Genomic DNA, 22,953 nt, shown 5'->3' with positions numbered 1-22,953 from the left:
ATGAGATTAATAGCACCATCGCTCTTGAAGTCAACCAATTCTGCAACATCTGCACGGATGTCTGCAGATACCGATGACTTCTTGAGTCGTGTCGGTCTGTTTCTGTTTTCTCAACCGCACCAGTAAAACAGGAAGTCTTTTTCAACTACTTATCAGGGTCTCTCCTGACGCTCTGACTGAAAAATTTTGACATCTAACGTTAGACGACAGAGCAGATTTCACTACATAGTTGTAAAAATGGCTAGTCAACAAGAAGTTCTGGGCTTAAATGGAAGTGAACTAGCCATGGAAGCTGGTCTCAAATAATGTAAATTATTTCGTAAAAATACCAGCTTATAAAATTAAAGTAAAATAATACAATACTACATGATTACGAGTTTAATTAAAATAAGGTACGGGCATAACAAAGCATCAATTAAATCGCCCCATGATTTACGTTGTATACAGTCATAATCCTGCTGCAATAAACTATGAATTTGATATTTAAAGCAAGCTTTCGCCCGCGGTTGCACCCACATCAAGGGAGAACGACTTCTATCACCGGGATAAAGTAGAATATATAATTTCCCAGGCTATCTGGAAGCGAAACTAATTACAATAAACAAGTTTTCGGAATGATGTAAGAGCTACCATCTAGCGACAGATAATTGAAATGTTTGCAAAAATATGCGCTGCAGCAGCGCAGAGCAGCTCTGGAGTGAAGTTTTACCGAATGTAAGGATATTGGCTTAGATGGTGCTGATTATCTGTAAGATAATTTTCACCTGCAGCTAATAATATTAAGAAAAACAATTTCATTCAGCCCAACATTGGTCCAAATCATTTTTTTATGGCTTGTGTTTCATAAATCACACATTAATTGAATACACTGCCATCTATGAAGAGTCATACGAAACACTCCAACACACAATGTACAGGTCGCCAAGAACTTGTCAGTAGTTACCGTTGCTACACATAGAGGGCGCTGATTTTTATTTGTTTGTAAGATTAGTAGAGTATTATCATTAGGTAATAAGTTAATTATGCCAACTTTATGATTGTTTGAGGGCGAATCTCGCGTTGGGCTCCTAGCGGTACAGAGATGAAAATACAAAATTATAACATTGACTGTAAATAATAATTGAAATAACTTCAATCTTAATGGTAAATTTAAAACAGTGTTGTTAACTAACTATAGTTCGGCCATTCAGAGAATGCGTTCCTGACACGTCGCGATTGAACTGACGACGTAACTTTGCAATGGCGTTGCAGTTACGATAAAAATATTTTTGCTGGTTGTTTACCGTTTTAACAATTGAGGAGCATTAAAACAACATTATTATATCAATAATCAATGAATGTTATTACGTCGTCAGTTCAATCGCGACGTGTCAGGAACGCATTCTCTGAATGGCCGAACTATACTATAGTATTTAATTGCGCCCACAAATCTTCCGAATTCTAATCGACCCTACTATTATTAAAATGAGAGAAGTTCTTAAGAATGTATGTAAATTAGTTTGTTAGGTACTCTTTCACGTATACTGAATACATTTAAATAAAACCTGGTAGTAGCATAGCTTGTATCAGAATAAGATATGTAAAAAGTAATGGGAAGCAGTTTTCTCGGGATGTGAGGAAAGCTAGTACAAGTACCAATAATATTGTCATGAAGAAAGGACCGTACAAAACTGCGTAGCAACATTCCCAGACGTACAAAACAATTTACTAACACTAATTAACGTCAATTGTGGGCCACTCTATTTAATTATTATCAAACAATGCTGTCTTCAGTCTTATCTAGAAATCAGATATGATTTGTAGTGTAAACTGTAGATAAACCTAATTTACATAATATTTTTCAACATTACCATTATGTAACGCGGATTTAAAGTGTCATTTTTTTTTTGTATTTTTGGCATAGTGTAGCATGTGACCGCAATTGTTATAGTGAAGATAATCGAGTGATTTAATTAATCAAATCGATACCGAATTTGAATCGATAAAGTTTATCAATTGAAGTGACGTATGCATAATTAAGTAGGTACATAATATTATTTTAAATTATTCAACTTTGGGTTACTTTGTAAGAAGGTGTAACACACGCACCATTTTTGGAGTTTGTTTTCAAATGTTGTGAAGTAATTAAAAAAAATGGGTTGTTATTATATTGAAATCGAGTGCAAGTGATATTGTGACTTTTAACAGACTGACCAAAAAAGGAAGAAGAAGGAAATTCACAATTCGGAAGTTCGTATTTTTTAAGTGTTTATTTGTGTAGGTTGATCAATTGGCCGTGAAAGGTAATTTTTTTTTGTGCATTTTTTACTATTGTGCAAAAATAAGTGATGTCCTTATTTCCCGAATATTAGAAAACGCTATATTTTTTTTTTAACTGTTACTTAATAGGTTACTGACCTGTATTTTTTTCACAAAAGAATATAGATAAACATAGGTTCCTTATTTCTGGTGTCACAAGATTCGTGTAATGACAATCGTTATTGTTTTAATCGATCTATAATCGATATCTAAGTGTTTCATCACTAAACGTCGTCGGGAATCCTATCAGTTACCGATCCCAGATATAATAATGAGTGATTACTTTTATGAATGTAAATCATTTTATTGATTTATTGGTGTATTGATAGACATACTTAGAGTTCAAAAACGTTTCAGCCAGTTTTAGAAGCATTGTATCTTTACTTTGTATAAAAGCTGCGTGAAAACCGGCTGTCACGGTATGGGCATGTGATGCGGAGGAATTGAAGTCATGTTGTGAAGTGTTAAAACACTGAAAGATTTTTTTAAATCGGTAACGTCAAGTTAACGTTAGCCTATATATTGTGGAAAGCTATAGGCTACTTTTTATTTGGGTAAATTAAGTACTTCCTGGTACGGGTGAAACCTATCATGGAAGCCAGTATATTTTAAATTTTAGATCTAGTAATAAGAATTTTTATACTAGACTTCGGATAATTTAAAGAAATTTTTATTTATTAAAGATGTATATTTGTAATTAATTTAGCATAACAAGTTCGTGAGCCTATCAGGATAAATGAATATTATTATTTTAATCGTGACTTTATATATTACAAAAATATCACTTATACGTCATGATTTAACGATTAAAAATCAAAATCTAATCTAAATTTAATCAAGTTTCTAGATTTTCTATGATCAAGCATTTATTTTAAATTATACACAATGTTATGAAATGAATAAAGGCACGTTTTGAAAGCGAACTGCTGACTGCAACTGCCGACCGCGAGTGCAGCAGCTGCAGTTATGGCTTGTATGTGTTTACGTGCAATCGTTTCCGCCCGCAGCGGCAGCAGCACGTCAAATCCAACCCAGATATCGACCGATTTCATGCAGCCGCTGCACGTGCAGTCGGCAGCTCGATTCCAGAACATACCTTATCAGTAGGTATAGTATGTTATTAAAGATTTCGTGTTTTGTTTTGATAAAAACATTTAATCTTGGGTACAGATTTCAATATACATCCGGGGCAAATAAATACCTAAAAGTTGTATTTTTACTTGTAATTTCAGGGTAAGACTATTTCATTTAAAAATGCTGTTTTTGCGATATACTTTGAAGGTACCTATTTTGTCTACATCTTAATACAATATGCTTAGTATCAATTTATTTTTTCAGGAGTTAAGAAGAAACAATGGTAGCTGCAAAAAGACTGATTTTGTACATTGGAGTGCCGCTCGTAGCTTTACTGTTAGTGGTGGGAACTGCCGTAGGATTGATATTTTATTATACAGAGTAAGTGCCTTTTATATAGTGCAAGCTCATCTCTTTTATCTAAAATCTCCCGCGTCCTTTCCCAACTAATTTGGGTCGGCTCCCAGTCTAACCGGATTCAGCTGAGTACCAGTGCTTTACAAGGAGCGACTGCCTATCAGACCTCGTCAATCCAGTTACCCGGGCAACCCGATACCCCTTGGTAAGACTGGTGTCAGACTTACTGGCTACCCGTAAAGACTGCCAAGGATGTTCAATGACAGCCACTAGAAATAACTAGTACGTAAAGATTATGATGAAGTTTTTCCGTGATTTTAAGAGAGACATCGTGACATTGAGATAATAAACATAAAATATACAAACTGTCTAAATTGTAAAAATGTTCTTAACATTATATAGTCAGTTCTAACTGCTTTAGATAATGGTTGCTAAGTTCTAGTAATTAAGATAGGAGAAAAGAAAAACGAGGTTACGCTATCTATTCATATTCATGTACTACATTGTATAGTATATTGTATAGTTCTATAGTATATTAACATAACCAGTAGAAAAGAGAGTTAGAGATCCTCAATAGAGATCCTAAATAGGAAACTTTTTTTGGGCTTTTGGGGAAAAAAGTCGTGGTGGCCTAGTGGGTAAAGGACCAACCTCTCAAGTATGAGGGCGCGGGTTCGATCCCAGGTCAGGCAAGTACCAATGCAACTTTTCTAAGTTTGTATGTACTTTCTAAGTATATCTTAGACACCATGGACTGTGTTACGGATGGCACGTTAAACTGTAGGTCCCGGCTGTCATTGAACATCCTTGGCAGTCGTTACGGGTAGTCAGAAGCCAGTAAGTCCGACACCAGTCTAACCAAGGGGTATCGGGTTGCCCGGGTAACTGGGTTGAGGAGGTCAGATAGGCAGTCGCTTCTTGTAAAGCACTGGTACTCAGCTGAATCCGGTTAGACTGGAAGCCGACCCCAACATGATTGGGAAAAAGGCTCGGAGGAGGAGGAGGAGGGGAATGGGCTATTGAACCGATTTAAGAAAATATTTCATTGTAGGAAAGTTGCACTCTTCCCGAGTAACATAAGTTATACTTTATCCCGGTACCGCGGCAAATCGGCTGTTGTTTCGATAAAAACATAAACCTTCCTTGCGTTGCGCTTACTTGTTTTACCAATAAGTAATGCAACTCCAGTCTAATTTTAGGCTTTAAGGCGTGTGTCACATTACAGGCAAAACTGTAGCTAGTTAAAAGTATTTAAGTGCTTTTGGTGTTAATTATTCAGTACCCAAAAATAAATGAAACGCCAATCTGTAACATGACCTGCTATTTTCATGTTTGTTTTTAAATAAATTATACATACTCATAACGGGATCATAATTTATATATACCGACATAGGAATACATGCATTACATTGTGAAAAATATATAAAAAAAACTCTATTTAGAATATCTTCAATAGCCTATCATTGACTGTGACAAGTACTTTAAGTTTATCATTAGATTTCTTGAAGATATATCCCGCGATGCTAGATTACAAAACCCTTATCGTGACAATAAGGAATTATTGTCATCACCAGTGAAGAGATTAGGAAAAATACTTATTTAAATATATATAATATAATATAATAAATTGGATATAAAAGTACCGTTCTCTGTATCATAATGTAAGCAACTTCAAATGGGGTTCCTATAGACACATAATTATTTAAAATATTTCAAAAATCGTTTTTTGATTAGGCCCATTGTACGGAACCGGATTGTTAAATACTTAGTTTAGTGCTAATAAAAAGAGCTGTTATTTTAATTTTAAGTTTAGTTGAAGAGTGGGCTGTGCTAATAATGATGGCTGTTAGAAAATTAATATTTGTGTGTCTTTTCGTGTACTTTCTTGGCAGGTAAGATGATTTTTTTATGTTAAAGAAAGTGAAATTGAAATGTGGTAGTGTCGATGTAATTAATAGGCCATTGTTTTTAAAAGAATTTGTTTTAAAGGCAAAACAATAATATTTAATTATCTGTGTGTGTATGCTTATGAGTGCGGAAGAAATTGTCATAACTTTTTAGTTATGACAAACTACTAGGAAAATTAAGATTTTAATGGACGCTCTGAGAGAAAATGAAAAGTTTACATCTCGTTTACGCGCGTCTATGTGAACCATTAAAATCTTAATTTTCCTATTAGTAAACCTTTCTAATAAATCGGTCGTATTATTGGAAATCCCATGAAATTTCATGCGGCACTACTTATTGGTTTTATCACGAAGGAATACGTACATGCGTCCAGAGGACATTGTTTTGTTATATCATCATAATCTACCCAGTCTAGCAAGATGGTCACCCATCCTCGGACTTACCGCGCCAAGTGTTGCTTAACCACGAGCTCTTTGCTCTATATTTTCAATACCAATGTGTTTTTTTTTCTGTTTTCAGTCCTGAAGCCGCTGCAGCGAATTCAAGAAAGAAACTAGTAATTGACCATGACGGAGGCGCGGACGATGCCTTTGCCATAACCATGAGTTTGCTCAATGAGAAATACTTCTGCGGGTATGTTATCAATTATTAAATGTTTATCTGTTGTGCTGTTATCGAGGTTTTCATACTAAAATTAGCTACCTGCCTCGCGTTTTAAGTCGCGTCCCGGAGGAACTTATTCCTATCCCTGGATTTAGTAGTTGTAGATTTTATCACCAAGGGATATTACTACATTATAAAACGAGACTTACATAGCTTCCCATCAGTAAAGAATAATTCTAATCGCTTCAGTAATTTTAGAGACTTTAGAGTACAAAATATCAACCAAACAATCTTCTTAATAACAATACTTACTTTTAAAAATTGCATGATTATGTACCATTCATTTTTAAACCATAAATGTAACTTAGACAGGTAACCTGCACGGTATCGCCCGTTTGGGTTTTAGCACAAGGTCGGGCAGAAATTACTTTATACAAATGTTGTCAGAAACGTTCGCGAAGTAATAACATTTTATTTTGACTTTTGCTTTAACTTTCCGAATTAATGGCAGAAAAATAAAATCATTGGCATTACACTGTAGGACTGTCAATCTTAAAAACATTTCATTTGCATAGATAATAATTAGATAACACCTTGACTTAGTTTACCTATTACACAGAAATAGAAATTATTAACTTTTAGTTAAATTAATCATTATGCTAGTGCGTCATTGTCATTCACGACAAAGAGTAAGTATGTACATGTGCCTACTGTTAAAAGAGTCACATTCAAAAATATTTCGCGTGTCATTTGTGGCATGTGAAATGGAAATGACTCGTATGTTATTGAAATTAATGTTTTTGCCAACTTGTTCGTAATACTGGTTTCGTAATATGAGTTAATGCCAGTACCCTGATAAAAAAGTTAGAGACATTTGGCAACGTTTAGCTGGAGTTTGTTAAGTACACAATATTCTTCGAACCTCGTTAAATCGTTTTGAAGTAGCCTAGCATCTGATATATTTTTAATAACTTTGTGTATCTTCATATCATCTGCGTAAAGTAGGATGTAACTATGTTCGAAACACTTTTTTATGTCAGAGATAAACAATGTAAATAACAGAGGTCCTAAGATTGAGCCTTGAGGTACACCAGAAGGAACATAATTCCAGCCAGATACATACCCTTTCAATACTACCGCCTGTGTGCGATTCTCAATATAGGCTCTGTTACTAGTGCGGGATAGATCAGCTTTTCAATCGTGAAAGTTCTCAAACTGGGTCAGTAGTTTTGGAGCCTTTAGGGTACAAACTAAAATATGTTTCCTTTTTATTATATAATTTGTAATTAGTAAGTATATACAGTCATGGACACATAATTAAAGACACCCCCCGACTCGAAGTAAAATAAATAGTTATGGTACTGACATGAGCTTAAGCACGGTATAAACTGTAATGTAATAATTATTAAAACAAACATTACATTGTGTTCTTTAAATTAAGGACAAAAAATATTTTCTTTCTTTAATACTTTAGTTATAACGCTTTATGGGAACTGAACACTAACCGTCTTACCACAAAAACTTTTTAACGTCAGTTTAAGACTTGTCTAAAAAAATGTCAAATTATGACGTTGACATATGGTTCATTTTGGAGCCACATTTTTTTTAGACAAGTGTAAAACAGTGGTTAAAGTTTTTGTAGTAAGGCCATTACTTTTGTAGCGGATACTTGGCTGGTGAGCTAATTAAAGACAGTAAATGCCTAGTTAAGAAAAAAAAAACGAAAGATAGAAATAGTCACCATACTTTTTTTTTAAGTGAGTAAAATATTTATGAGAACTCAAATTAGGTACCTAATAATTTAGGTTCCCTTCATTAATATTTTTCATTTTAATCCAATCAATACGACTAAAACAAAAATTCTGGTAAGTAAAATGTTTTAGGCTTTTTTAAATAAAGTTTTGTCATGCGGATTCATTCATACCACTTGAACTGTAATAAGGACATGGTTATAAAATTATTATTAAAGATGCCTTGTTAATGGTACTCAAAAAGTCAAGGTTTGAGAACAACTGAAAACCGACGCCAAGGAAAACTTGTCCGCAAACAGATTTCACAGTGGTGTTATAACGAAAATAGAGAACCATTAATATTATTCAGTACTGTTTTTTCGGAGTTATTTAATGCTAGAAGGACGAAAATTGTGTCTGCAGAACTTTAAGATAACAGCCGGGTCGGGAAAAACTGTAGTGCATGTGTATCGGAAGATGTTACTTTTGGAAAAGCACCGCGTGGTGTCCATACTGTAGTTGGCGTTTTCTAGCAAAGGTGAAAGTTGCTCTGAACAAGTATTGAAAATGATTTTTATCTGATAAAACAAAGAAATTTGAAGAATTAAAAAAAAAAATGATTTTAGTCACTTCCAAAACATGTGATGGAACCAAAGTACACCAAGAAAGTTCTCAAACGTAGGAGGCGAAAATGTTATAGTGTGGGGCTGGTCGCTACTGTTTAGTATAAGACCCTTCAGAAAGGTATTACTAATTACAAAAAAATTAAACCGACTTCCAAAAACACTAAAAAGCAAAAAAAAAAACTAATTTTAGGTGCATCGGCCTAGAAGTCGGTGTCTTATGGATGTTACTAAGTTAATTTTGCCACCGACTTCTAGGCCAATGCACCTAAAATTATTTTTTTTTTTGCTTTTTAGTGTTTTTGGAAGTCGGTTTAATTTGTATGTAAATAGTTTTTTATTTACATCTTTTTAGTGATACGAATAGTTGTCACTATCCGTATAAGTGGAAAGTTCTCATCAATACAAAAAATATAAGCCCAATTACGAGGTATTTTACAAATTCAGTTGCCGAGTTCCCTCGACCTTCTCTGGTCTCCATCATCAGGTCAGGTCCAAACCTTCACTGTTGCAAAGGTCTCGTCAATACAAATAATACAAGCCCAAACACGAGGTAGTTTACATATTCAGTTGTCGAGTTCCCTCAACCCTCTCTGGTCTCCATCATCAGGTCAGCTCCAAACCTTCACTGTTGAATAGTGCTTTCAGGCATACATCTGAGTGTCAAGTTTTTACCCTATGAATGCCTACAACTTTCCAAGGTTGCCCTCGATTTCTCAGGGTTTCCATCATCAGATCCTGAACTGATGACTATGGGACCAACTGGCAGCTATTTCGCGTCGAACAAAAAAAAATCATGTAAATCGGTCTATAAATCTCGGAGTAATCGATGTACATACATAGAAAAAAAAAACATACCGGCCGAATTGAGAACCTCCTCCTTTTTGGGAAGTCGGTTAAAAATAGGCAAATTCAAGTACTATAATTATTCATAAACAAGCATATTGTTATAAACTAAGCATAATTTACCGGTCATTAGGACTTTCCAAATTAGAAAAAAAAAAACATACCGGCCGAATTGATAACCTCCTCCTTTTTGGGAAGTCGGTTAAAAAGTTCTGAGGAACACTGCAAGAGTAGTGAAAATAACTCTTTGATCGGGCAACTTATGGCGGTTTTAGTTTGGCCTATTGCAAATCCAATGAAACAAAAACTGGTAATAGGCGAAAAATACCATGGCAATAAGTCATACATTGAACATCGATCAATTTTACACAGATTTTAATTAAGCATGGAAGAAAATTCCCTCAGCGACTTCTACAAAACGGACCGCTTGCTCGTTCAGGGATGTCGTACTGTTACTGAGGTAAAATGAAATGAACTAAATTATTATACTTATTGAAATGTTTAATTATAGTGTAGGGAATGTTGTTGTAGAAAGGTCCTATTTCTCCTACTCCTCTAACTATTTCTTCCCCTGAGCAAATGGAGTGTCTTTAATTAGATGGACAGGCTTTCTTATGGATCATACCGCCCGGGATTCGGATAAAGTGAAAAAAAAACTAGATGCGGGATATTGAATATAGTTATTAAGTTTTAACATTTCCCAATACCCTCTTAAATATTTTAAAGTAGAAAAGAAAGTTCCCATGGCTATCTGAAAAAAGAAATACAGATGAAATACCCCAGTAAGTTAAGATTCCAACAATGGCTTTAATTATGTGTCCATGACTGTATGTATTAATTAATACAAACATTTTTATTTTCAGGCCAAACGTAGTCGCCTTGACAGCGACATTCGGCAATGTGAACATATCTCAGGCGGTAATCAACAGCGATAGAATACTATCATTAGTTGACAGGCAAGATGTTAGTATTTTGTTTATACTTTTATCTTAAACACTGATCCTTGATCCTAAATATTTTTGTGCGGCTTAAACCTTGATCCATATTAAGTGAACATTTTTTGTTGTGAACAAAATATTAAAATTGTTCTGCTGTATTGTTCCCTTTCTAAATTCACGATATCAATTCAATAATAATTTCCGAATATTTTTGGCACTCAAATGCAATTCACTCCAAAATACCAACGACCCTGAAAAATGACATTGACTTTTTCAGACAATAACTTAACAAACTCCTATGGAAATAAATTAAAGATCTTAAAATCAAAAAATCTTGTCATATTATCCACATCTTACTGTATTTCCAGGTGCCAATATACAAAGGTGCTTCAAAAGCCGTGATAGGCGGCATAGAATCCGACAACTTCTATGGTTACGATGGCTTGGGTGACGACGGCTATATGGCTGCGGGACCTATTGATTATGAGGACCAATACGCTGCAGTTGCTCTTTTAGAACTGTCCAAGAAATATGAAGGTATAGTATGTTAATAATATTATATGCCGAAGAAAAAAGAATAAGGTTTAAGAAGAAGAAGAAGGCATGCTCAAGAAATGGAAAGCCTTTAAGAACTTATCTAACTTAGTGGAATTTAGACTAAGAAACTCAAAAGCCTTCTGGGTATAAGACAACAGATTGCCAACTGCGATTCAATAAGGTCAAAGGGCAAATGCGTCTTTGTTGGCTCTTAGAAAAAGTGAAACACCATGCAATTGGTGAAAAAAATTTGGATCCCAGTGGAGTGGACATGATCAATTTAATTAGCATATGACACCTATTCTTTTCAATTTTTTCAGGAGATCTGATAATAATAGCTGTTGGTCCTGTAACGAATCTAGCGTTGGCGGCACGGCTCGACCCTGATTTTATCGGGAGACTTCATCAACTATACGTTGGTGGTGGTCATATTTATAGTAAGTTTCATTACCAATCCATTTACTTATTAAAATACTCGTATATACTAGACCCACTGGTATCTACATTCAAGAAGAACAAAACTGTCCTATTGACTGCGACCAAATGCCTAGCCTTTTGATGGCCTGGAGAATAACTCTCGATCTTTTGAATGATCCCACCTGTGGTAACACCACTACGTCTGTTTTATCCATATTTAGTGATAAGTGACCTGCCCTGATAAGTGGTATGGCAGTGTAAATTCGGCTTACTTTAGAGCCTTCAGATCGTATTCCGTATTTTCGGAACTAGTGCATATCTTATCCAAGTATATATTATTTGTACCTATTCTAGGTGAAGCACACCCTAAGCCAGAATTCAACGCCCACGTGGACCCTGAAGCTTACCGCATCGTGGCTGACAGCGCTACACCTGACAAAGTGACTTTTGTACCGTTCTCACAAGTTTACGACACGCTGAATGTATCTCAAGTAAGTTGTTTAGAAGAATTATAATAAGATTAAACTCTTGAGTCTTTTCTTATGTTGGGGTCGACTTCCAGTCCAATGGGATGCAGTCGAGTACCAGGGTTTTGTATGGATTCATTGCCTAACGGACCTCGTAAACTCACTTATTTGGGCATCTTGGCACCCTCGGCTAGACTGGCTGGTCTGCCAAAGTTATTCAATCAAAGACCTGGGACTCACATTTCAACACGTTTTCCGAAATAAGTCGAATTAAAATGGAAGACTAACACATACCAGACATTGCACATATTATGTGCATTGTCAATGCATCTCAAAAAGCGTGGTAGGTAATCAAGCCTTAACCTTAGTTTTATGGAACGATATGTTCTCCAGATGTGTGATAGTAAAAAGGCCAATTATGTGTATGTTAAACCAATTTTGTAAGAGATCCCTCATTTATGCATATTTACCTTCCAGACTTGGCGCGAAGATGTCTTAGGACAAATTCCGACGCCAACAATGAGAGCTCTGAACGGATTTGAAAGGATATCATCTCAAAGCTACACCGCCTGGACACAGCTGGACCCGGCAGTAACTGCTGTGGCATTGCATGATATTGCTGATGAATACAGGAATTCTAACTTTAGCATTTTATTGGAAGGTAATTTATTGATCTACATACTTTATTATTATAAATAAGCAGTTTTTCGTGGTTCCACCCATTGTATGAGGGAACAACTTTTAAAAAGTACCCATATCTTTTCTCAGGCTTTCTGAGTACCTTTCATTTAAATCGGTTATTAGTTTTGGAGTGGAAGCAGACTGAAAGAATTATTTTCGCGTTCATAATAAAAGTAAAGATTGTACTGGTGAATTTTGCAAACCCTTATCAAAATATAGTAGCAAAGTTTAGGTTATGCATTACATGCTTAAGTGGTAAGAAAGTGATACAAACAAAATGAGTGAAAAGTGAGTTATTTATATAAAAATATTTTTTATAATTTACAGGTGAAAAACGAGCAATAAACACAAACGACTTTTCTTCTGAACATCCAAACGCAAGACTGATGTATGCAGCCAATAAGGACAGATATAAGAAGTTTTTAATAGATATTTACTCCGCTGAGTTATCGCCTTGATTTAATTAAAAATAACGTAATTTTTGTGACAAATATAATTAATAATCTACAGCCATTAGATGCCTGACGTATGTGCATTAATGTTTTGTTCATAAAGTTAAACTTCCTAGCGGCAAAGTTATTTGTGGCCACTGTACTGTATTAAATAATAATCATTAAAAAAACCTTAGACCGGTGTTACACTATAAAAAAAAATTACGGACGTGTGACACATGTTTAACAAAACATTCGAATAAGTTATTTATTTTCAAATATTTTTATAACAAAACTTGTTCGTTTTTAAGGGTTAAATCGAAGAGTATCTACAACCAAATGCCTAAACTATAGCAGCAATTATATCAATCAGTTTGATTAGCATATTTTTCAATCAGTTAGGTTATTTAGCGATAAGCATAATGTTCATAATTAAGTATAAAATGTTTGTATAAGTTTATTTATAAACAACCGCCATACGGCATTGTTTCATTTTCTTCCTAATGTCACCGTATTTCTTAAGACTAATCGGCCTAGCCTTTTCCCAACTATATTGGGATCAGCTTTCAGTCTCACCGGAGTACCAGTGTATTACAGGGAGCGACTGCGTATCTAATCTCCTTAACCCAGCCAATTACCTGGGCAATCTAGCACATGCTAAGACTGATTGTCAGACTTTCTGGCTTCTGAGTGCCAAAGACTGCCAAAGATATTCAAATGACAACCGGGACTCAAATTAACGTGCGTTCGAAAACAGGGAAGAACTCACAATGACAAGATGGTTACCCAACTACAGACTGACCGCACCAAGCGACGAGCAATAACATGATTCACCCACCCTCCATTTGTGCCAAAACAAAATCGCAATTCATGCGGACAAAACTGAATTCACCAAAGCGGGAACGAGAAGGGAATATTTCGAAGGTCAACGACCTATGTATTTACATTTCGCGCGCGCTCGTCAACACTCGTGGATCTACGTCATGCGCACGAGTCGGTAAACTGTTCCATATTATATTCTAAGACTAGTTTAGTATTTAATTAGAAGTGATAAGTGGATAAACAAAGAAAATTGTTATGTTGTGAAAGAAATTCACTGTTATTCTGGCGTTTATAGTCACTGTTCGTGTGTTTAGAAACTGGAGAAAGACAATGGCTGGAAAAGCGTAAGTAAATATTTTGATATTTTTTGTTAGAATTTCTTGGAATTAGAACAATAGAATAGAATTTGAAAGACTGATTGACACTTAGATAGAATAAACCCAATTTTAATTATCAGTGATCGATTTTTAATTGGTTTGAAGGCAGCGGTAGTTTTCTTGTTGTTTGTTTTCGTACTTTATAGTTTCCAAATCGTTTTCAATAGAAATAATATGATTTTCAATGCGACTTCACATTAAAAAATAATTTCGCTGTGAGCATATATTTAAGAACTTGTTTGTGTAGGTACTCTTACGACACAAGATAATTATAGTAAACAATAGAGTTGATTGCTATTGTTCGTATTTTAATAGTAAATAAGTCACGACACGACGTCTCGCTATCAGTTATGTAAAGCTGATATTCATCTTAAATGTCTGTTTATTTTAAATTGTGCGTGAAAATGCCTAATAAACGGATATTTTAAAAAAAACTAACGTTTATATTCACAATTGTTGTGACGGTAAACTTGAGTGTAAGGCGTTCAAAATTGTCAAAAAAACGCTTCTGACTTTGGCATTAAATTGAGGCCTCCAGTGTCAAAAATATCTTATGCAAGCTATCTATACAGGTGCACAAAGAGTTTTTTGGAACTGAAACTCTAACACTAATGTTATATAAAATCATTATAACTATTCTTTATTGTACATAACACATTCATCTTAAAAAATTACATAATTTTTGTTTTAATCAAGTAGTCATTCCAGTAACTCGCCCATCGATCGAGTGTAAACAGGTCTATGATACAACCGATCTTGTATTATTTAGTTTATCTCAAGCCGCGGTCAATAGCATACGTTAAGACATGTCTTATCTCCGAATATTTTGTGTAGTTTTGTATTTTTGTGCGTTTGTTAATGGGTACGTAGCTCATTTAATAGTTAAATTGTGGTTAAGTGTATTAAAAGCTAGTAAAAGAATGTGTTTCATTAAATTTTGTGAAGTAATACCGTTTTATTGACCTTTTGGCTTGTCGTAGGTCAGGTCGTAATCATATTCTAATTTCTAATGCAATACAATTGTTTTCATTCTGTGTGGTAGAATGGCGTATATTTTTAGTGCATGAGGAAAATAAACACATTTAAATATTAGCGACTTCATTAGTTTAATATAGTATTCTAGTACAGTTCTTGTCAAAAAACTTTGCCATTCTGAAGTCAGCCACACGTAAAATCATTAGTTGCTAACTTCAGAGTACTAAGTACTGACTGTAAGAGGACATTCGTAAAGTTAACTTAATTGATTCGATTACAAACGAAAATATTGATCGATTTTATTTAAGAAGATGAAACATAAACTGATAAAATATGATAGTGATCTTATAAATTATTTGGGTCAGTTTTGCAATAGGTAGTTTTATCTTCTATTTCTATTATGCAAGTTTTATGATAAGATCTTTATAATACTTATGCTAGATTTTTGGCACCTTATAATTTGTTTGCCACTCCATCGAATACATATGTACATACCAGTAACTTATTTAATTTATTTGTCAGCTTGTCAACGGAGGATAGTAAGCCGAAGTTCATAATAGACAATGACGCCGGCGGTGATGATGCCATGGCCATATTCCTGGCTCTGCTGTACGAAAGACATTTTGACGGGTAAGTTAGTAATATATTTTTCAATACAAGAAACTTAGAAAAAGAACGAATAGATTTCAGCCTCTAATAAAAACTCAAACACTAATAGCAAAACTGGGCAGCATGTAGTAAAATCGGGAAGTAGATCCTTAGTCGCTCTTTTCAGAAATAATTATTATGATTCACAAATACCCGTTTAGAATTGTTATATGTAATCAGTTGAGAAAATGTAAAATCATAGACTAAAATTTACATATTGTACGATGTTGTTTTCAGACCAAAGCTAGTGGCACTGACAACTGGAAATGGAAACACGAACGAAGATAACGTATACTACAATAACCAGAGGATACTCAGAGTCGCCAAAAGGCAAGATGTGAGTACAAATATTTAGACAGCACTTTTGTTTACCACTCAGAAGGAATCGTCTAGCGCGATTGAGCACTTACTAGTGCAATGAAGCAACCAAATAAGCACCGAATAGCGCAATTGAATACCTACTAGCACAATTACACATCTGCTAGCGCAATACCTCAAACTATCTTTGTGAATAATTGTGAAATCCTAGGCAAAATCCAAAAAAAAACAGTTTCCTACTTATTTAATTATGCAAATTATTATGTAATTCTAGTAATCCAACAAATTGATTATGAGAGACAATTTGTTGAACTATGACTTCGCCTACTGAGATAAGAAATGGTAATGAAGATAAATGTGGACACATTCAATTTTATTATTAAAGATAATCATAGGTCTACCCAAATGGTCAGGAAATTATTGTTTTGGATACTACAAATTTTTAGTCGACTGCTAATTTGTTTAGGCTCATGAATCAGTATGAAGATGAATGGTAGTTACGCGCATTACAAATTGCCAGCATCAGACTGACTGAAAACTTTGAATGGAATCAAGATTTTCTTTAATAACAATGCCAACTGACGGGTCAACTGTCAGATGATTGTTTACTCTAATTCTTCCTTTGGTATGGAGACATTATGAATCTTACGATCAAATTCCAGGTGCCAATCTACAGAGGTTCAAAGGCATCTCTAGTAACAACTCCTTCGGTGACAGACTATTATGGCAAGGATGGTTTGGGAGACAGCGGGCAAACATTCCCCGATCTCGTGCCAGCGAAGACTGAAAATGCTGTTAACGCACTCATTGATTACTCTAAGACTTACGAAGGTACTAGAGTCATGTTGATACTACATATATTGTCATTGTTAAATCTTAAGTCATTCTTTTAATATAAGGATTGTTCGAAGAGGACCAAAAGGACAAAATTATGGATACGATTTTTACTGCTGCTTACTAGATTTATACATTTTTCTCTATCACGTAAAAATATTTGCAATCATAAATATAATTTATTTTATAATTATATTTTTGGTCTCGTTTCAGGTAACCTAACAGTAATAACAATCGGGACCTTGACTAATGTTGCATTAGCAATAAAATTGGACCCTGGTTTTTTGTCAAGGCTTAACCATTTATACATTGGCGCAGGACATATCCATAGTAAGTATTTACAAATACAGATTATAAATATTAGACTTTTCACCTGTATGGTTGTCAATGCAAAATCAAAATCACCCCAATAGTGGTTGGAAGACCTGACGAGGGTTGCGTTTAGCCCCTTGTACACAGGCCTCTTCAAAAGGCCCTTCTAGAAATATGTTCAGCGTACAATGGATGTAATGATTATGACTCCAATCATTATTACAGCCATGGGACGACCACTACTGAACATAGGTGTCTTCAATTGATTTACAAAAGGACCGGTCAGAACTTAGGAGCGACCTTCTCTACACTATGGCTCAATGTTCAATCATTAATTATTTTTAGGTCCTGAGAATCCGACTCCAGAATTCAACGCTCACATGGATGTAGAAGCGTATCACGTTGTGGCACAGAATGCTACTCCGGACAAAGTTACAGTATTCCCCTTCTCACAAGCCAAGCAGTATCTCAATTTTAGCAAGGCAAGTAATATTTTGTGCAATCAGGACCTTAAAGCATGAACTGCTTTCAAGCTTTGCAAAAATATCAATATTATACAGCCCTGTTCAAAAACTTGGCCTCATTGAAGCCGATCCTCTAATGCCTTGGTTCGGTTATGCGCAGAAGTTTTTTAGCTATCATGAGTACCTAATTATGGCTGAAACAAAAAAAAATCTTTTTTATGTTCCATAAGCAGGATTCGAAATAATTTTTCAAAATAAATAGAAAAGTTACCAGATGCTTAGTATACTGATCTTACTAACAGTCAATAATTACAAGAAGCTTTACAATTTCAGGACTGGCGACAGAATCTGTTAGGAGCTATAGACACGGAAATAATGAAAGCCCAGAATAAATATGAGAAGGTGTCCTTAGCGTTAGAAGGAACCTGGCAGGCCCTTGATCCTGCAACAGTCTCCCTGTTCCTGAGACCAGATCTAGTGGAGGAATACAAGTATTCGAAGAACGACATCACTGTTTGTGGTGAGTTTGGGTAACTATATTGGTAACTGGCTATTTGCCCGCGGTTTCACCCTCATTCCGGGAAGAACTTTCCCGTATTCGGACAAAATTTAGGCTGTATTGGGATTTGACGTTGATAAGTGCTTGTAAAGGCCTAGATTAAATAAATGACCTGACATTGACTGAAAATTAAATCTGCTATTTTTAAATACGTTTTTTATTTACCATTTCAATTAAATGAATGAAGACAGTCTTAAGACTTAGTTTTAAAATGTACTAAGTGAATGTTTAGTAAGAAGATACGGATGGCAGCATAATTACATGCATAAAAATACCTACTACTTTCTTGCAGGTGAAAAAAGGGGCATCTGCACGAACGAATTTGTTGAAAAAGAAAAAGCTAACGTCAGGATAGCTTATTCAGTAAAAACAGAAAAATACAGGGAATTTTTATTAGATGTTTTCAAAGTTGAGACGAAACCTTCCAGAAAATATGAAAAAGTATGAAAGTTAGACATGGAATAATTTTGTATTTATAAATGCAAAAATACATATTTTTAATATTATAATATGCTGTTTTATTTGATCTTTTTTTTATAATCATCGATTTAGAAAGGTATTTTAAAAGCTCTTTTTTATATTTAAAGCTACATCTAGTGATGTCTACGAAAAGCATCAATGGAGGAAGAAAACTGACAGAAAGAAAACTGAAACGAGTTTCTACTTTTCTGAAAATTGCGCCATCTCGTGACTGGTTTGAAACCCAACTAGCAATTAGTTTTCAAGATAACCATAGATGGCAGAGCATGAAGGAAACGTTGGAAACACACTAGATTAAGGTACCCATCATTTTTACGAAAAAATAATTTATGTGTAATAAAGTCTTAATATGATCTGTCACTAAAAATCTTTGGCAGTCGTTACGGATAGATAGAAGTCAGTAAGTAAGTCTGACAACCAGTCTTGCCAAGTGGTAGAAGTCTTGTGTAGATATTGAGTTGCCCGAGTAACTGGGTTGACGAGGTCATAATAGTCAGTAACTCCTTGTGAAACACTTGTACTCAGCTGCATCCGTTTAGATTGGAAGATGATACCAACATCGTTGGGAAAAAGGCTCGGGAGATGATGATGATGGAAGTCGTAATATAGCTTGTTGTCGTCTATGAATCAGACATTTGGGCATTGAAAAAGAGGAATGAGAATGTTCAGTACAATAGTATTATTAAAAACACGCATTCCTCACATCTTTTACAATCAAATATTTGCATGGTTTAAATATCCAGACTAACACCCCCGAAGCTAAACTATCAATTTTATTACGAAAAAGTTCAACAAAAGTGCCTTTTCAATGTTATCTCATGTCCCAAAAATGTGTTACAAGTAATAAAAATAATATTTTTATGATGATAGAACATTCTAAGTTTGATTCCATTTTTGATTGCGGATAACAAAGTTTATGGCTTTTTTATGGTAAATTATTTGTAATAGTTTGCTGCAGGGTATATAAACTATTCTAGATAATATTGACAATGATATCTTTATTTTATTTTGTCTGTAATAATTCAGATTCACTCTGACAAGATAACAAAATTACTTTGAGGTATGTGTATTATTATCGAGAAGATGACCCTACATATTAACTGCCGACCGACTGCAGTAAATTTGCCGCAGCTGCACTACTAGTTTGTACGTATTAACATGGAACCGTTTTGGACAGAAGCGGGCGGCAGCAGCACGTGCAGTCGCCCTTTGGTATCAATTGTTTTCATGTAGTCCCGACACGTGCGGTCGGCAGTTGCAGTCGGCAGCTAGCCTCAGCCTTAACTCAGGTAAAATATCAAAAAACATTTTATACCTACTTGTTTTTCCTCCTTAAGCATTCCTTCCACGTCATACAAACTGACTCAAAAAAAAACAGCAATGTCAGACACATTTACGACTTAAACAAAAGGGAACAGAAATATCCCCCACGAACCTAATAAAAACATTGTAAAGTTCCACCGCAAAGGTAAAAAGGTTTGTCAAACGCAATCCCGGGTTGCTCCCAAAACTCACCAACCTGGATTACCATAAATTAAGAGAAACCGCTCACTGCAGACTAAACAGTTGGCCCACAGTTGGCTAAACAAAAATTCCAAAGAAAATCTTATTATTATTCTTTATTGTACACAGTATATTAAATAAGTAATAATATAGAGAAGTCATGTGCAAACACGAGCTTAACCCAGAGTTGGGTTCTCTAACAGCAAACCTATTGAGCAAACCTATTGAGCTATTGAGAGATGTGGCAGGGAAGAGAAAGTTAAAAGTGCACAACATAAAATATATATATATAAATAAATAATACATAAAATATAATAAATAAATACATACATACAAATCAATCTTGATTCCAATCAAAGTTTTCAGTCGGTCTGATACCGGCTTAACACTTGATATTTCTAATGTACTACCATTAATCTTCATACTAATTTATGAGCCCAAACAATCGGCCGACTAAAAGTTTGCTGTATACGGGTGTAAGGGGAGCCTGAGGCCCAAGTTTTAATATGCAATAACACACGTTAATGCTTACCAAGTACTTAGTAATGACGGTAATCCTAACTTTGTACGGTTACAATTTTGTAACGTTTTCGTGTAAACGCTCATCATTTCAAGTGTCGTAATAATACTTTATTTAATTGTCAACAAAAAGATGCTGCCTTTAAAATTATTATTGTTTTTATCAAATATTTATTGTATCTCCTGGGATGTACCACGAATTTTAAGTTTTTATTCTAATTCTTAACCATTATACAATGCCAAGGTAATGTACCACACAGAATTAATTGTCAAAAAACTTAACCAAAGATCTGAAAGATCTTAGAGACATTGAAATAAACAAAATCCGACTTTCACATTATCTACACTAATTTGAGAAACAACTAAATCGAACTGACATAAATACCGACATACTATTACGACATAACAGTTCATAGAGTCCTTATCCGCAATACCTGTCAGGTTCCACAGTTGGGAATTCGGTAATAAGTATGTATAAACTTGAGGACCTTACATCGCGGAAAGCGGCGATGCGGCGTTTTATACGAAGAGCACAATATATTAAATTCGAAAGTATAATTAGTCGTGGTGGCCTAGTGGGTAAAGGACCAACCTCTCAAGTATGAGGGCGCGGGTTCGATCCCAGGTCAGGCAAGTACCAATGCAACTTTTCTAAGTTTGTATGTACTTTCTAAGTATATCTTAGACACCATGGACTGTGTTACGGATGGCACGTTAAACTGTAGGTCCCGGCTGTCATTGAACATCCTTGGCAGTCGTTACGGGTAGTCAGAAGCCAGTAAGTCTGACACCAGTCTAACCAAGGGGTATCGGGTTGCCCGGGGTAACTGGGTTGAGGAGGTCAGATAGGCAGTCGCTTCTTGTAAAGCACTGGTACTCAGCTGAATCCGGTTAGACCGGAAGCCGGCCCCAACATGATTGGGAAAAGGCTCGGAGGATGATGAATTAGTGAAGGTTAATTTTATTATAATCGGATTGATGACATAAAATAGCTCACATACTAGGCATAATATTAAAATATTTGTTGTTGCATTATGGAGTTTTACGAAATATCTGGTGTCATACACATAAAGGCAAACCATTTCAAGGAAACTGTATGGAGGGAATATTTATAATTTTGGTATTGTTCAGAAGAGCACAATGTTTTAAGAGTTATTTATTTGTGGTTTTCTTTTAATATAACACAATTATTTTTCGTAATTAGGTACTTATTTTGTTTCTGAAATCATTATTTTAAACGCACTCAATGACCAATTTAGCCACGTAAACTCGTCACACATTGTGACAAATTCTTCGTTCCTGCATTCTACTAACTTAGTCTCGGTGGGACTATCAATGTTTACGCCGTGTTCCGAAGTTAGAAACTTGTGCATATTATGCTGTATCGTCAAACAGTTTGGATGCTTACATAATTTAGCGTATATTATCCTTAGTTGAACTATGTTATGTATATTAGTGATGGCGTGTTATCTGAGTAAAGAAACGTAACTTTGTAGTGGTGTGCCTAAATATTAATTACTAATTATTTTAATCGCTAGTATGTCGATTATAGAACAATAGAAAACAATTGTGACTCGCGTATATCTGCGCTCGGACATACAACGGGCTTAGGTACTTTATATATTTACAAGGTACATTTCTTTTTCTTGCCCTGTTCTCATACATGTTTATACCTACTTAACAGTCATATTGACATATGCCTTCTCCATATTCATACTAATAATGACAAGAGCTGAAAGCCATATTTTTTATCGCGAGTGCCACTTTTAGACTCTTTTTAATATAGGTACCTACCAAGTAATTTCCTTCCAGGTACGCGGTTTATTAAAAACCCGAAGATTGACTTTCTAAATTATCGTTAATTAATCTATAATAATGTAATTAGCAAGTAAATTAATGCCACTGTAACGTGGGAGGAAATTGGCTATTTTTAATCTCATTAGCTCAAAATAAAAATATTCTGCTAGGTAAAAGGCATTATCCGTAATTCAACTACCCACGCAATTAATGCACCTCCCCCGCCTTTTTTAACACAACCTTTATTTTTTTTTAATTTAAAAAGTTCAAGATTAAATCGCATTTTCAAAGAATTAATAACTACGTCAAAACAGGCAAAAGTCTTCCCATCGGCAAAATTGAATAAGTCATATAAATGTAGGTACAAAATAATGTCTTATGGCCGATCCCAATTTCTTATCCATCTGTTGATTTGCTTACTAGAAATTTTCGAAA

At 34.9% G+C, this 22,953-nt stretch overlaps 2 protein-coding genes across 13 annotated transcripts; both read left to right on the top strand.

The window, feature by feature from the left end:
- The first annotated feature begins 1,782 nt into the window (after window positions 1-1,782).
- Window positions 1,783-13,389, top strand: LOC124641938 (probable uridine nucleosidase 2). Of its 10 annotated transcripts, XM_047180245.1 has the most exons (11): window positions 1,784-2,019; window positions 2,188-2,282; window positions 3,306-3,401; window positions 3,637-3,753; window positions 6,157-6,270; window positions 10,303-10,402; window positions 10,746-10,914; window positions 11,235-11,351; window positions 11,686-11,822; window positions 12,276-12,459; window positions 12,807-13,389. In XM_047180245.1, the coding sequence occupies exons 4-11, from the start codon at window positions 3,653-3,655 to the stop codon at window positions 12,935-12,937; spliced, it is 1,053 nt and encodes a 350-aa protein (XP_047036201.1). In that variant the 5' UTR covers window positions 1,784-2,019; window positions 2,188-2,282; window positions 3,306-3,401; window positions 3,637-3,652; the 3' UTR covers window positions 12,938-13,389. The 10 variants fall into 10 exon arrangements, with proteins under 10 accessions (XP_047036176.1, XP_047036169.1, XP_047036201.1 ...); XM_047180228.1 differs by having other exon boundaries at window positions 1,784-2,282; window positions 3,306-3,405; XM_047180237.1 differs by lacking the exon at window positions 3,306-3,401 and having other exon boundaries at window positions 1,785-2,019.
- A 255-nt stretch (window positions 13,390-13,644) lies between these two features.
- LOC124641997 (probable uridine nucleosidase 2) lies at window positions 13,645-18,728 on the top strand. Of its 3 annotated transcripts, none has more exons than XM_047180295.1 (8): window positions 13,645-14,076; window positions 15,607-15,714; window positions 15,970-16,069; window positions 16,713-16,881; window positions 17,098-17,214; window positions 17,542-17,678; window positions 17,994-18,180; window positions 18,512-18,728. In XM_047180295.1, the coding sequence occupies exons 1-8, from the start codon at window positions 14,063-14,065 to the stop codon at window positions 18,664-18,666; spliced, it is 987 nt and encodes a 328-aa protein (XP_047036251.1). In that variant the 5' UTR covers window positions 13,645-14,062; the 3' UTR covers window positions 18,667-18,728. The 3 variants fall into 3 exon arrangements, with proteins under 3 accessions (XP_047036251.1, XP_047036259.1, XP_047036245.1); XM_047180303.1 differs by lacking the exon at window positions 13,645-14,076 and adding an exon at window positions 14,541-14,681; XM_047180289.1 differs by lacking the exon at window positions 13,645-14,076 and adding an exon at window positions 14,792-14,971.
- The last annotated feature ends 4,225 nt before the right edge of the window (window positions 18,729-22,953 follow it).

Source organism: Helicoverpa zea, chromosome 2 (assembly GCF_022581195.2).
Source record: "Helicoverpa zea isolate HzStark_Cry1AcR chromosome 2, ilHelZeax1.1, whole genome shotgun sequence".
NCBI classification, from domain to species: Eukaryota; Metazoa; Arthropoda; class Insecta; order Lepidoptera; family Noctuidae; genus Helicoverpa; species Helicoverpa zea.
This window is presented reverse-complemented; position numbering and strand designations above follow the sequence as displayed.